We start from the raw sequence: 16,280 nt of genomic DNA, 5'->3' as shown, positions 1-16,280 counted from the left end.
TTAAGGTTGCCACGTGTACTGTGATTTTCTCCCAAAACTGACTCTGACATACCCTACAGCAAGTCAAAAGGACTGAGACGTGTTTGGCTGTCACTAAACTGGACTGCATGCACATGATTATGGAGGTTAGGCTGGGATTACTGAGCATATTACAAAACAAAGGACGGGTAATGTTTTTTAATGGTTAAAATTAAAAATCACCTTACACTTTAATGTACAGAACTGTTCAGCAGGAGAGACTGTCTTGGTTTGAAAGACAGGTATCTGCTAAGAAACCCCCTCCCTCCAATTTATTATAATTTGGAAATTAAGGGACTCTCAGGCAAAGATATGGGGGTAGAAATAACAGTTCATTACTAATATATCTAACAAGACAAAGCAACAACAAAAACAAAACAAAAAAAACAAAAACAAACAAAGAAACCCCCAAACCAACAACAGCTATGATATTAACAACCAACAGACCAGTGACCGAGTTGCAGTCCTGTTTTGGCCGCAGACCCCCTCTCCCTGCGCTGCAGTTACCGGCGCGGGGCAGGGTCGGTTCTGCACAGCTGCGGGAGGGCTGGGCTGATGGCGGTGGCGGCGTCCCAGGTGGGACAGGAATGGGGGCGAGACTTCTCTGCTCACAGTGTCGGTCGTGGTGCTCGGCAGGGTGCCCGGGGGTGGCAGATGGAAAGCGGGAAGGCAGCAGTGCGGTGTCTGACTGCAGAGAACGTGGTTCCTGGCATTGGGATAGCTGGGGGTGGTAGACAGCAGCACCGGCCGTCTTTCCTCCGACTCCACGAGCGAGAGACAGAGCGAGCAGCTCCCCCACCTCTCCTTTACCTGCCCCCAGATACCGCGGAAGGATTCCCTTCCCCCCTCTCTCCCCGCAAAGAGAGAAACTTCCAAAAAAAAAAAAAAAAAAAAGGGATAGAGAGTCTCTCCCCTCCCCTTGTCACTAGCCATCCGTGCCAGGGTGTAGCCATCACATTCTTAGCATGACAATGGGGAAAATTCCAAGGAGAGAGAAGGGGGAAAAAAGCCAACGCTAAACGAGACATATTTGTGTTCAGTAGTGACATTTAAAGAAAAGGAAAAAGAGAATATTTTTAATATACCCTTTTGAAAAACTTGTAAGAGACTTGAAAATTTGGTTAATCTAAACAATGTACTAATGCATGTACATAGTTCTAGCGAGCCCTTAACATTTTTGCTAATCCATGTACTTTTAAAACACATTTGTGCAGTCCTAACAAACCCTGAAGCTTGGGTAAGTTTGCACTGTACTCAGAATTTTCTTTTAGGGATATTTCTGCGTGTAAGTAAAAAATGAGAGACAGGAGCAACAATATTGACAAAAAGTTCAGACTATGATTTATAAAGGCTGAAAGAATTAAGTTTGTTCGGCCTGAAAAAGACCAAACTGAGTGGATACACAGTGAGTGGGTTCAAAAGAATCTGCAGCAAAACACAAAAATGCGTTTTAGGGAAAATATCCAACATCAGTATCCTATAAGGTTACTCGGATTGCCTTCTTTCTTTTCATGTTGGCACACAGTGCCATAAAGTATAGAATCTTATTTTCTCTATCTGATTGTAATTGACAAAACAATACTTACTTTTCTCCTGGCATCTGCTTTTTGGAAGCACTCATGCTGTATGAAAGTCACTGCAGCAAGGATCCTGGGGGTGGACTGAGTATTTTCACTCTTCAGTATGTTCACTGCACGTTCCAGTGTCATCTCCACTTCTGGGCTCCTTAAAGGTATAGACAGAGAGATCTCGTGAAGAAAAACTGCAGAAAAATGACCAGTCTTGTAAAACTAGGATTTTTGTGTTTTTCATGTAACTAGCTTTTCTTAAGAGATATTTTTTTTCCTTTCCAATAGCAGAAAATATCATAATGGCTTTAAGAGATACAATATTCGGGCGGAAGAGAAAGTCATAAATAGAAGTGTGGTTCTGGAGAAAGCAAGTCATGTTTTAAGTTATAACAACAAAATGGAAATATCAGTAGATGTTTCTATCAGTGTTTCCATACAGTGGATGAATGAAGAATGTGAAAGGAAGGATGAAGATGTGGGTGAGGATCAAAAGAAGGCCACAACCATGTTAGAGTGACTATTACTGGTTATGAAGATATCTTGATGTTTTCCTCAATAGTGTGATGACTGATTTTTTGTATTTGTCCTTATGCCTTTCATCAGTGTCTTAGTTCCCATATTACATCTATGCAGGACTCATAACCTCCTTTTTTCAAAAAAGGAAGTTGCTCCTTTGAAATAGATGGGCAAAGTCCTTTTTCAGGTGGGAAAAATAAAAATTAAACTGAGTATGTAGAGATTCTGTGGTAGAGGGCTAATGTAGAGAGTATCAGAAATATGTGCCACCACTTCCCTTCCAACTTCCAGCATGTTTGCTTAAATGATGATTGTGTTAGACAGCCATATAAAAAAATGGAAAGAGAGGTCACCAAACACATTTTTTTCCCCAGTAAATGGAACATAAAACATTTAATGGCACAATCAAGCTCTGGGACAGGTGGTTATGATGCTCCCCCGACTTTTTATTTACTTTTGGTTTCAAATATGCTGCACCGAGATTTAAAAAAATGGAGAGAGGAAAGCTGACAAGAATGTGAGCATTCTACTTTTTTTAAAAAATACGGATAGTTTTGTAGTAGCAGATGTGCCACTGGTCAGCACACCACGGAATTTATGTGGGAACTCAACCTCAAGATGCCAAGGGTATCCCAGAGGAGTGAAAGTCCATCAGGAGCCACTGTCAGGCTGAGATAGACATATGGACAGGCAGACAGGGCATTTCTAGGTGCTGGGGGTGTAGCTGTGCCCTGAGACTGACAGCAGCTCCCCAGTCACACAGTTAACCCTCCATGCAGCAGGCAGAGGATTTCTCTCCTGGTGTGCCCTACCATACTTGTATTGCTCTCCATTGGATAAAAACAACATTCCCTAATGTTTCATCTGGCAGCAATAAGGGATGCAATACCATCTCTGACCCTCAATGGTATTCATAAAGCTGCAGCACCCTAACTCTTATCAAAATAGAATTTGATGCAAAGATTCCATTCCCATCCTCAAAGTATTTACAGGCAAACTTAATTAGCTCTGTGGCTGACTGGTACATGAAGTGACACCAAACAAATGGCCAGCCAAGCAAAGGTTGTTAAACAGATCAATGACTTGACAGATTCTGACTTCATCTTAACTGCCAAAATATGCCAATTTTGAGACAAATACATACATAATAATTTTGTGGCAGCTCTCAGCACATTTAGAGGTCAGATTCTGCAAGCAGCCATTTTTCAGACTGCTTCAGGCTGAGTCTCTCTCTTTTCTAAGCTCTTAATCATAAGGATGCTCTTAACTGATTCACTTCACCAGCAGATACAGAGATAGCATCTCTGTACTCTGATTTTTTTTCTACTTTGCTTTCATAGTATGAGCTTATTCTTTTACAGGAAGTTTGAAAATGCTTTTAGATATATTTCAAATGCTGAACATAGCTGGTCTACTTCTTATCTTTGACCTTACACAACTATTTTACATTCTCGTAATTCACTTGGAAAGACAAACTGTGACCTATATTAAAAAAAAAAAGTACAGATGCCTGGAAAAATTAAATTACTCCAAAAACAAACTTATCTTTTTTTTCCCCCTTTACATTACTAAGGGAGCAACAAGTAAGGTAGCAATATGTCAGTTAAGGGCAACCCTAAAAGAAGAGAATGAGAACTAACAAGAAAACTGAGAGTGTCTACATGAACTGCAGAAACTTCTGGCAAACACTGAACCTAAAACCTTGCACTTAAGGAATTATGCCATCACAAAGATTTCTAATAGATCACAAATCTTCCATCTCAGTTAACATGGTCACAATCAAGGCACTTGCACAATGATTCAAGACCGATTTTTACATCTGCAGGTATTAAAATACTTTGGCTGATGCCTGTACAGACAGATAACTAGACTGCAGTGTCTGCACCTAGGAAAGGTGCCAAAGAAAAGCCAAAATTGCTCCTACATGTAATTCAAGATAAAAATTGTTGGTTGTGGCTCAGAAATGCATTCAAGAATGCACCAAAGCCTAAGAAGATTATTAAATCAATGGGATACATGTTTATAAATTGTCTTACTGAAAAACAAAACCAAGTACCAATTTTCAGTATTGCTACTCCAAAATCTTTAGCTGTTGTGAACTCTCAGCTGGTCTTTTTTGGACTTACTAGTTCAAAGTCTGAATACTTAAAAGTCAACATAATTAATGTCAGATCTCTTAAATCCTGCCTCACCCAGAGATGAAAATTTCAATCCAGACCAGAAATGAGCACAATACCATATATGTTTGCAAATATAATCACAACACACAACATATAGTTGACAACAAAAAACATCTGATCTGCACATAGCAGTGATATCAGCTAATGCCTTTTCTCACACAGCAAGAAACTCAGAAAAAGAAGAAAGATAAGTCTTTGAAAAATGAACTTAACAGCTACACAGTTATGGGGAAAAAAGCCATTTCTTAATAATACTGTTGTAAATTACACTATGATTCACTTAAACAGAAATTTTAGGATCCTATTTGAATTATGAAACAACAAAAAGCAGAATAAACATGCAAATAACCATCTCCTGTATACGAAGTGGCTTGTTCTGTCCACTGAAACATAATAGCTCTGGAAACATTCAGAATTGTTCTAAAATGAAAAGATATTCACTTCTGAAGGGAAATTCAGAAATAACAAAATCTCTCATTTGAAAATAGTATAGATTTTAAACATTCTGAAATCTTCTCTGGAAAGGAATTTTTGGTGGGGAAGTAATTTTGGGAAAAATCTTCAACAACCTTTTCCAGTATTTTAAACAATTTTCATGAAGTCAGGGGACAGATTTGGGAGTTTTTGGCATGGAGTTAACAGAGTTTCAAATTAAGATAACTCCCTCAGAGCATGTAGGATCTCATGATAGTGAGAAGCTCTGGAGTCTTGGGATACAGAGCAGTTTGTATTTGTTCTTGGGATTGATGGTGCTGCAGAGCTAAGAGAAATTTCTGCCTGTCTTTTACCTGAAGTTTATAAATACTAAGAGGTGTCCTTGAAACCATGAAGGATTTTTAACTGGAAACTGTCAATCTACCAAAAGCTGTTCCACTGGTACATTTCTGATCTGTTCTTGTGAGAACCAGTGTTGATATTGTATGGGCTTTTGTGAGCACAAAATTTGCCAATACAATTTTGTGTATTGGGACTTAGGTTGTAAATTACGCAGTGACTACTCAGTGACTACATGTCTCCTGATAAAATTAAATAAAAGACATAATTAAATAAAATCTTGGCAAAAGGGGGTCCCAAATTTCACCAGGAGGCGTAGACCCTGCACTGTACACACACACACATTTTTTCTCCCCTTTCCTCTGTTGCACTGGATGTGGATTTTTAAAAGCCGATCTAATTTCTGCCTCCTCTGCACTGATATTTCATACTTGGTGCTGGCTGCTGACCCACAAGCTATCAATTTACTTTCTAACAAACACGTTCCTGTGAGCTGAGAGCCCAGAGCCAAAGCAGGTCCTGCACTGTGCTTACCCGAGCTGAGAGCCATTGAGGGTCACCTGCTCGCTCTGCAGGAAACTATTTCTCCCTGCTGCAGCCATAGCAGCTGTCACTGGCATCCTCTTCCCATCCGTTTCTGCAGTGACACTGGCTATGGAAGCTGGCTGGGAAACTTCCCTCCTGCTCTGTGTGTTTCTGAAGGCAGTTTGGTAGAAGCTGGACCTCACAGATTGCCTGTTCTGAGACAAATAGGACGCAGTCGGGGACCTCACTTGTCCCATGGCGCTCTCTGAGGCCAGGTAGTTTTCCTTCTCCAGAAGGTTGGTCATGCTGCGGCTGTTGCGAGGCTGGTGGGACAGAGGGACAGAGGGACTGGGGTAGGCACCATCAAAGACAGCATCGCTGACACTCCCCACGCCGGACTGCCTCTTGAAGGAGTGTCCCCTGTGCATGGAGTCGCGAAGGCTGTAACCAACAATCTCGGAGCGAGCGTATCTTGGCGGCACAGTCCCACTGGATCTCAGGCAATCTCCGTGCCTCATGGAAAAGCCAGCTGAAATCCCTCCGCCATAGTGAAAATCGTTGGATATGTACGCCAATCTTTCTGGATTTCGTTGGGGTGAAACCTCCAGTCTTTTCAGAGGCTGTCTTTGAGCTCTCTCTTCCATCGTCCTGTAAGCAATCCTTGTCCCCCAGCCATTTGTGTAAGAGGATGGGGAGGCAACCTGCTCCAGAGGGTGTGAAACAACAGGAACCACAGTAAGGTCACAGCACTTAGGCTTAGCAGCATAGAAACCAAAACAAACAAAGTAAAGTCAAAAATTCCACAGTGTGCTCTCAGAAGCACAAAAAAAACCTGTGAACATCGCCAAAGCTGTGCATTAAATGGGACTCTGCCACACTTCTTTGTACCTCCCTCATGAAGGCAGGAAGAATTACAGTCTAAATATCAGGAGACAAAGTCTAAGCATCCAGTCTTGTGTCATGAATTCAAAATAGTTGCAGAAGTCGATTATGCCAAGTAATGAACAGATTGATTATTAATGGAGATTTTTCAGTTGAAACTCCTTGGGGATTAACACTAATATCTGCTTCTAAAACTAAATTCAAGGCTGTCGAATTGACAGAAGAAAATTAATCAATCAGATACAAAAAATATTATACTTCAGTGTCTGTGTATTGATAATAACCTTATTAATATCATGTTATTTAGCATAGTGTTCATTTGTGACAGGAGCAAGTAAAAAGAGATCATCCCCACTTATCTAGCCTCTTAAAAATTAAGGAGATTGTATAACATTCCACCATCTCAATGACTTCACTAATTTTACAGCTGCAATTTTAGATTACTTTTTCTTCCTTTACCTAATGGGGACAGACTGTACTGGATCACCATCTTGCTTTACAATTTTCTCTTTCCTAAGCCAAACAAATCAACTGCTGTCAACCTTTCTTTGTGGAATGTATCTTCAAGATTCTTACTTTTAGGTACAGTTTGAGGCCTCTTGATTCTCATACTTTTTTTCTTGTACTCTATATTGGACTGCATATTCCATTCAAAGCCTTCCAGAACTAAATCAACTTGGGAGAATATCTGGCCTTGAAATAGAGGAGTTGTGGACCAATTTTTTAAAAAATCAGTAAGCATAGGGGCATACAACCATGAAAGAAAGCTCCATATTTTCCATTTCCACATTGTATTAAAGTTTAGAAATATTAAAGGCATTTTTTAAGGTAAACTGAGAAGTTTACACAAGCTTTTAATTGAAGAAACAGTGCTTAGCAGACAGGTGCTGGACTAAATTCCCTTAATGTCACTGTTGAGGAGATCCTGAGGGTGACAGTTGACCCACAAAAGGAGTAAAGGTTATAGAAACAAGCAGGCTCAGGCAAAGATCATTGGACATATCTCTTTGCTCTACAGAAGTTATGCAAGGATATCTCTCGCTGTTGTTTGGGGATAATTAATTATAATTATATTAATAATAATAAAAATATAATTTTAATAATTAATGTGAAGTACTAGACCTCATGGCTTTTCCCAGCTTTTACACTTTCTTCTCTTTTGTCTCCACCCCCTGCCTGGTAACCTATTATTTTCTTGTGATTCCTATGTCACCTCCAGTTTTCCTCTTGCTGCTCTCCTCTGGAAGGAATGGATTCAGCTCAAATATCATGGACTGCAGGCCAGGTGAGAACAGAGGATGGCAGGACAGAGAATGAAATGTGTTTAGGTAAATGTTTCTGTCTCTCCCTCTACAGAGCCAGAGCTGCTTCACTGACTGTTCAAAAGCTGGGCTATTACTTTTAATGACAAAAAGCCATTCTTGACTAATCTCAAATTAGGAAGGAATTGCCCCCTTCATACACAGTTATTTAGTAAATAAATGTTTCTGTTCTCAAGCTAAAATGCTTCCAGTTTACTAAATTGATCATGCAGGAGCATTGCTATTGAACTGTGTTGATTTCCCAGTCACTCCTTCAAACATGTACAAAACCAGTTATGGGTGGTGTCAAAAACCCTGAAGAAAACCAATTATTTATCTCAGTATTCAGGACATGACCCCCAAGAAAAGCTGGCCAAAATAATAAGAGAATTTATGATTACATGGTTTAGAAACATCATTGTATTTCAAGGACTGTACTGCTGGAATTCTTGTTATGATAATACGGGTTACAACAGGAGTATTTTAAATGATAAGGAACCATTCTATCTTGTGTAAATGAAAGTATTTGCAAAACAAAAGCAGTCTGTTTTTCTTTGGTTTTGGATGCTTAATTCTGTTTGCCTGGGTAGCATGGCCTCTGGCCACCCTGAGGTACAGATGTGCTGACTGAGCTGCTGTCTGGTGGGAGGGATCAAGATCTGTTTTGTCATATCCTTTGCATTAGTGGAGTGTAAATATGATTTTTCATTTTCTACCCTGATGCCAATTCTCACAAACCCTATAGGACTGCAAATAGCTCATTCGTATGACTGACTAGAATTTGGCTACTAGGCTCTGAAGTCATTGGAAGGGAGAATATGAAGAGATTTCATTGTAAAACCCTCATTTTCTAAAAATCAGGTTTTAAGAAGAAAACAAACAAGCAAACAAACCGTGTAACACCATCTAAATGCTATTATTTGTGGCAACAAAATGAATAAGCTATGTGTGTGATACTATATTTATTTCTACTCATTGTCTTCCTTTCCTCACCTGGTTTGCCTGGTAATATGAGAAACTGTAGGGAGACCTTGGTGCAAAATCATTCTCAGTGATCCCCATGTTATAGACACGCTCTGGTACACTGGATGCACGGTGCAGGCTGCCTGGAACCAAATACTAATATTAGTAAGATCTTACCAAAACATGGTATTGTCATAGAAGATGATACACAGTACTACTGAAAGGTAGCAGTCAGCACTGACATCTATATAAGCTGAAATTGAACAGGGAAATGATAGAGGGATATTTGCATTTTCCCGAGGATACAAACCATTTATTTCAGTTCCCCATATACTTTACTTAAGAGTTATTTTTAGCTTTTAGGAGTCTAGTGACTCGTGCAGCTATGAAAAATGTTTTAGGAAAGCAAACTGACATTTTAAATATCCCAGATAACGAACTGATTAAGTGCTGAGAAACAGTATCACTGAACCAAGAACACTTATTTTTCACTCTAACCACTTTGAATGTACATGCAAATATATAAATGCATGGTTTACACTGGCTGACTATGACATGCAAAGTACCCAAGAGATGAAAATATTGCAGCTGTAGATTGGAGCTGAGAAACACGGGTTGATGTCTGTATGTGTTACTGTGCACCCTAGAGATGCAGATTTCACCATGTATAGTTGTAAACAAACAGCACATACAGAATGTAGACTCTTTATTTCACAGCTGTCTACCTCAACTGCTGCTGTTTCTTCTCTCAGGTGCTAATTTAATGACAATGTATTGGAACAAAAAATGCTTCACTAATCTCAATACTACACCCAAACAACCCAAAGTCTTTGAATAAACTCTAGGGCTCATGGTGCTGAAAAGTTGGGTTGTTCAGTGACATTTCAAATCTGCACCTGAAAAGTTCACTAATCCTATAAATAATGTCAAAGATCTACAGTTTATCTGCTCTGATTCTTTTTTCCCACGACCCAGCTCTGAAAATAGAACAGTGTATTGTGATTATTTCTTCCATTAAAACCCCAAACAGGCCAACAAAACCTTCAGGTTGTTCCTTTTTTTCAACGACAGAATGCATTTTCAAAGAGTGAGTGCTTCTATTAATGAAAGTTTTAAAAGCAGCAGATATTAATGAAATAATTATTTATGAGATTCCCATATCACTATGAGAATCTGCATATAGGAACATAATTAACACAGGTTTAAAGAGGTGAAACAGAAGTTGAAAGCAAGACCTCAAATCAGTCATAAATGGGCCTATTAGGCTGAATAGGTAAGAGTGGTCAATAAAGAAGTTAACTAGCCATCAGTTTTCAAAATAGCAAATATTACCTGAGATACTACAGAAAATAAATCTAAAGAACCAATCACTGACTTGCCCAAAATCCTGAAGATCAGATTTGTGTATCTGATAATATAGTAAAATACAAACCAATATAATGGTAGACTGTGATAATTTGAGGCCTAATTCAATCATAATTTGCAATTATTTCGCTTGTGTAATCATACATCCAATTCTCTCATTTTGGCAGCCTTAAACACATATGGGGTGATTTGTTAGGACACATTCACAGTAGCTTAGTGTCATGAGAGTGGAATGGTGCAGATTGGTCAAACTCATGATTTGGATTCTAATAATTCTTTCCTGACATTACAAGGTTTCCACAGCCCACGGGTTACCTGAGTATATGAGAACGAGGCTCTCTTATACTGCAAAAAATTCCCAGAAATGTGCACCAACATCCCAACTCTATGAATTTGTATGGATGTCTCATTTGTGTCATGTAATTCACATAGCAACGTACTATTTCAGGTGCCCAGTAAGAGTTCATCTCAGCTAAGTGCTGGCTTTTTGAAGATTCACTTTCTTCATTGCTGCATATTAAAGGACTTTCATACAATAAATCTTGAAATACTAATTCCCCTACATTTCTGTTTCTTTACAGTTTGTATTTTTTTTCCTGTTTACCATACTTAGTGAGAAAGTATTCTCAGTTATCTACTTAGGGCATAAAGGCCCTTTCAGCAAGTAATTTTTTGTATTATTTTAGGTAACTCTAAGCATACCTTTATTACAAAAATAATTCAAAAGAGAGGATAAGTTAAAAATAGCAAGGCCATCCTTTAACTGGTTGAGGATAAAATACATATCTAACAGTTCCTTCCTTGCAAAAAGAAAATACAGTCAATCAAAAAATGTACCATGAAGTTATCTTTCAAGCAGTCCCCTTTTTTCACCTTCAGTCTCCCTGTGAAATTATCCATCAATAAAAATTTTCCTCTTTCAGAGACAAACATATGTCAGCCTATAGAATTTCACTTTGCAGTTATCTCTTGCTTGCTCTTATCACATCAGTAAATTATTTTGCTGGCCTTTTACCTGTAGATTTATTAGGCAGACATAAAAGGCATGCCTTTTTACTGTATGCTGGTTACTTGTGCCAAAAGTCAGTGTAGTAAAGGAAAAAGTGGGAACTGAAATGCTGTGCCTTCCAACAGTTATGAGATGCAGAACAGGTGACCTGATCAGAACATGCCTGTGCCAGCAAGGCTTCCTTCAGTTTATTTTCACCATACTACAAAAACCTTACATACTCAGTGCACTGTTTTGATTTTAAAACGTCATGAACTATTATCTTTTAAATTTATGTTATGTTCTCATTCACTGTTAGGACTAATACTTTCTGACTGTGATCCTCAGTGTTTCAAGTCCCACAAAAACTCACTCAGGAAATAAGCACGTGATGCAGTTACTCATCCACAGGGGACAAACACTATTTGAGAGGCCATAGGACACCACACTTGATTTCCAGCAGCCAGTCAGGAAAAAATTGAGTTTGCTGCAGGCCCTGCATCATGTCTGTCATCCCATAAGGGTATTTTGGACAACTCAGGCATCTCAGACAGCACCAGACGCCCATGTGTGGGGAACTGCTTATCAGTTCCCTCTCCCCTGTCAATATGAACTAAAACAGCTGAGGAACACCTTGGTTGTGGTCAATGGAGGAGGCAAACTGAACCCCTCCATTCTCTTCCACGCTTAAAATAAAAGCTGCATACAAATTACCTGACATTGCAACAGTTACAAGAAAATTCTGAGACCGGTAAAAATAATAACAGTATCAGGAGGCTGTACAGATGACTGAGCAGAAATCTCATCTGTCTCCACAGAGGCTCTTCTCAAGGCCCCTTTGCTCCCCTGGATGTGACAAGCCCAACACCTCCCAAGGCTTGGAAATTTCTCCCCAGCAATCACTGCCTATAGCTGCAGACAGACCAACCTAATGTTTGCTTTGCTTTCAAAAACAACAATGACAAGAAGCATATCCAAGATATCTGGTAGATGAAAAAGACAATTATCTCCACTAAGGAGCTGGATGTATCAAAACCGCCTTAAATAATGTACAGTGGTAACTGTCTGTTCTGAGTCTTTTTCAGCACTTTAGTATTTGAATGGATCCCATGAAAGCCAAATGTTGGTTTTGAACCTCTCAGTGCAGTCGTCAGCGTAGCTGTGCCTGCACACACCAGTGTAACAGGAACTGAGGGACGGTCAGACACCTGGAGTGCTCACTGTCCCCTCTTGCTCAGGGCACCTGGGTAGTCACCTCCCCACGGGGACTCCTCAGCGCTCCTGGACTGGGCACCCTTTCATCCTTTTCTATCCTTCAGCACTCGGGATGGACTGAGATTATGACATTTAATAATGGCATATCAAAACCATCACTGATTCTCAAGATCAAAGAGCCTTCCTTTTTATTGTGCTCCTTCATCACTCTGCCAGCACATGCCTGGTCCCAGAGTTTTTATAACATTTTGTGTTGGTTAGGACATTTACACAGAGGTTCAAATTTAAGAAAAATATTTCTTCTGGCTCAGGAAGCAAAGGCGAGGAATATAACAAAACCAAAAAAAAATTGAAAGTCAACATCGATATTTTTTCTACTTCCTTATCCCAAAAAGATAGAAACAGACAATTACTATGCAACAGTTAACATGCCAGCATTCTGTAAAACAGAAAGCTAAGGACAGAAAAGTGCCCTGAGTCCCTAAAAGCAATTGTGACAACAAAATACTAAGAATTTTAGAAATTAATAAATATGAGGAATAAATTGATTTCTACCGTTTATATCTGATGCTGTTTATCTGGAAATCACATAGGATTGAATTTTGCTTTTATTTTTTTTATTGTTTCTTTGGTTTTGTTTTTGTTAAACACACTGTGTTTATAAAATTTGTTAGCAAAAGAATCAGTACACAGCCAGCAGCTCACTAGACCATTTGGTTTTGTACGATACATTACTCAATTCTGCCCCTGATTTTACAGTGAGGATCTGATAAGGATGCCTTGAAAAGCCAATCAAAATCCAAAAGGAACAAGATCAGAGGCAAATGGACTCATAAACAGAATGAAGTTTAAAAGATTCCTAAAATGTACATAAAATAAAAGCAGCATGTACGACAAAACACCAGTCATTAAAGTCTATGATTCCAAATGCCACTTTTACTTTGATAAGGTGGAACTACCTACCATTGTATTTCCATCTTTAAATAGCATCCAGAAATTTGATATGACTGCTTTGGTTGCTCAAAACTTCTAAGGGCAGCCCAGTCTTTAATTTATAAAGACTCAGCAATGAATAAACTGGACAAATTGCAGCTGTTGCTGAACTGCTTGAAAAGCTATTAACAATGCTTGACAACATCTTGAAAAGAGCTGAGGACATATGTAACTTCAATCTTTTGGTAGCAGGTGGACTCCTCAAATCTGAAAATTACTGAATTTCTATTATCAGAAAGAAACACACCTTCCAAAAGGGGGAAAAGGGCATGGAACAACAAAGAGTATGAGGGTAGGAGGAAAAAGTAAGTTTTTCCATATAAAAGTAGTGCTGAAGGCTAAGCAGACACCTCTAATTTAAAACTCTAAGGAGAGATTATGCTGACTGACAAACTGCTTCTTGTGGCTTCAAAGTTTCCAGCACAGTCTAGAAAATGGGTGTGCACCGATGACACTGGGCAAGACCTTTCCTAGCACTGATTATCCTTACCCAGTGGTTATGTGCTTGGCTAATTTTAGGCATGCATGTGAACACTATGGTTAGGTATGCACTAAGTACCTTGCTGAGCAAAGTCTGAAATACTCCTACAGACAGGACAGTTATATCACAGGGGACTGCTACTGCTCCCTCTAAATCTTTGTAATCCTCCCCTCAACTGCAAACAATATAGGAACCTTGATTAATGTAGTCAGAAAAGGGCTATACTACACAAAAAGGGATGCTTTTGCATGTAAAAGAGCGCATATTCTTTAAAAGTTCCCTACACATCAGAATTCAAATGTTTCTCAAAGCATGGGCCAGTTTTGAGCAAGTCTATATAGAAAGCACATTGGGACACACATCGATGTATGTGTATATTTTTCAGGAAAGTGAACATGTTAAGTGCAAGATTGGCTATGATTCACAATATATGTATTTAAGATATAGATAGATATACATGTATTATATGTATGTATAAATTCATGGAATGCATTTAAGTTTTAATTTTTTTTTCTGAGTTTTGCAGTGGGACTAAAAATTGTACAACAGCTTGCCCATAAAAATACGTTTAAAAGAAGAAAAGTTCATTTTCTGCATGAACAAGACATGTTACAGACATGTCATTTTTCACCCCTTATCCTGAAGTTTAAAAGTTTTGGTGTCTCAGAAATGCAAGGGCATCAAATACCTGACCTTTAGAAAAACAAAGCAAACCAAGATAACTATCTTGGTTTATTATAACTAATACATCAGGTCTGTTAATGTACTGCAGAGAAGCCAAGATGACTTGACAGCATGGGAACTGCGTTTTCACAGTGTTTTATGCATGGTTTAGAGACATGAGCTCAGGTTCATGACACTGTATCATTTATAAGGTACTGCTTAAAAAGCTTTTTGCAGGCTCTCTGCTGAGAGAAAAGGAAATTAAGCAACTCTAAAAATGTTTAGAAACCGTATTTACATGACAGCAGCCAAGCTAAATACTTGCATGTTTATCTGCACATTGCACACCCATTTATGTGATTTGTACAACTGCTTTCTACAAGCAGAATATGTCCATTTTTGCCATAAGCTGCTTTTTAAATAGAGACTAGACAAAGAACAAGAAAATTTTCGTCTGTCTTACTGTTAAGATAGATAAGTGAAGTATGGTTATAAAGACTTTTGTCTCACAGCTTTTAGTAAATAAAAGGTGACAACCTCTTTAAGGACAACAGAGCAACAGGGCATGTAACTTGAAAATCAGTCCTATCTTCCCATTAAAAACAAAATTAAAGTCTCATGGTATATAAAGTTTTCATGAATAGTTAAGACTAAACCCCTCGAGCATCTTGCCTTTAACCCTCAGCACCTGGCAGTCAGCCTGTGGGTGCCTGATGTTGTGGTCGGGCTCTGCCTGGAGCACAAGGTGTGGCTGCAGATTTCCAGACGGGTCTGGCCTCCTGGCTACAAGATCTTGGAAGCGAGGGATGATTGACGTCAATTTGTATCACGCATGTCAAAGAACTGGGTAAATAATGTCTGATACCATTAGCGTTCTATGCTTCCCATTCATGCCTTTCCTAGAGTTACTTTTCCAAACTTTTAAGTTTGTTTTTTTGTTGTTGTTGTTTTGTTTTTTAATTTTTTTTTAATTTCACGGTTAAACAAGGCAAAACTTTTCCTACGATTCTTCCCATTTCACTTCGCAAACAGGGGCAGTGGGTAAAGCTAAAAGCATTAAAATAAGCACATGAAGCGGCTGCTGAATTAGGAGAATTTCGGCTCGGTTCCCCTCTCGGGCAGCGGAGAGCCTGGAGAGGCCCCGCCACGCACCGAGCTACCGCGGAGGTTGGGAGGGAGAAGCTTCTGACTCGCGGCGGTGGGAAAAGAGTAAAAGAAGAAATGACAGAGCCACGATTTTCTACTCGAGCAGTCCGCACGCCCCAGGGCCAGGAAGCCGCCGACACGGGGCCAGCTGGGCTCCCATCCCAGAGCAGTGTCCCAGGTCCCTTCCCGTGCTCCCGCTGGCACCGGAGAGCTTCGCGGGGCGGGGCGGGCACTCACCATTGTACAGTGAGCCCCGGCTCTTCCTGGCCAGGGTCTGCTGGACCTGCCGGTGGATGCGCAGCGCCTTCTCCTCCCCGGCGCGATCTCCCGAGAGCTTGAGCCGGTCCTCGGAGGGTAGCGCCAGACTGGAGCTGTCCAGCTCGCCCAGGATCTGCTGGCCCAGCACGGTGCGGATGTAGCCCTGCTCGGGCCCGCGGCCGGCCATGGACACAGCCAGGCTGAGCTCGGCTCCGCAGAGCTGTTGCGCCTCTGCCGCTTGCCCAGTGCCGGGGCCGAGACGCGCCCCGCCCGCCGCACAGGTGCCAGGCACAGCCCCCTCCCCGCCCCAGCCCGGCTCGACCCACGGGACTGGCCCTCCCCTTCCCCTGCTCGGGCCCTCGCCGCTATTCTGCTTCCCTGCCCTACCCGCCGGGGGGAAAGGTCCGGCGGCGCTGCCCGTCACGGCCGTGCCCAGCCCAG

The 16,280-nt window shown here is 40.4% G+C and overlaps 1 protein-coding gene across 1 annotated transcript in view; it reads right to left on the bottom strand.

The window, feature by feature from the left end:
• Positions 1–16,059, bottom strand: part of PKP2 (plakophilin 2) — a 38,398-nt gene extending 22,339 nt beyond the window's left edge. Inside the window, exons 1-4 of the mRNA XM_014881599.2 lie at positions 15,819–16,059; positions 8,761–8,873; positions 5,594–6,285; positions 1,605–1,743 (exon numbers count right to left, since the gene is read on the bottom strand). Of these exons, the coding sequence (XP_014737085.2) occupies positions 1,605–1,743; positions 5,594–6,285; positions 8,761–8,873; positions 15,819–16,026 (1,152 nt within the window). The 5' untranslated portion in view covers positions 16,027–16,059. The remainder of the gene's footprint in view (positions 1–1,604; positions 1,744–5,593; positions 6,286–8,760; positions 8,874–15,818) is intronic.
• Between the last annotated feature and the right edge of the window lie 221 nt (positions 16,060–16,280).

The sequence above is a fragment of the Sturnus vulgaris genome, chromosome 5, assembly GCF_052056855.1.
Source record: "Sturnus vulgaris isolate bStuVul1 chromosome 5, bStuVul1.hap1, whole genome shotgun sequence".
In the NCBI taxonomy this organism is placed as follows: Eukaryota; Metazoa; Chordata; class Aves; order Passeriformes; family Sturnidae; genus Sturnus; species Sturnus vulgaris.
Note: the sequence above shows the minus strand (reverse complement) of the source record. Positions and strands in the feature narration are given on the sequence as shown.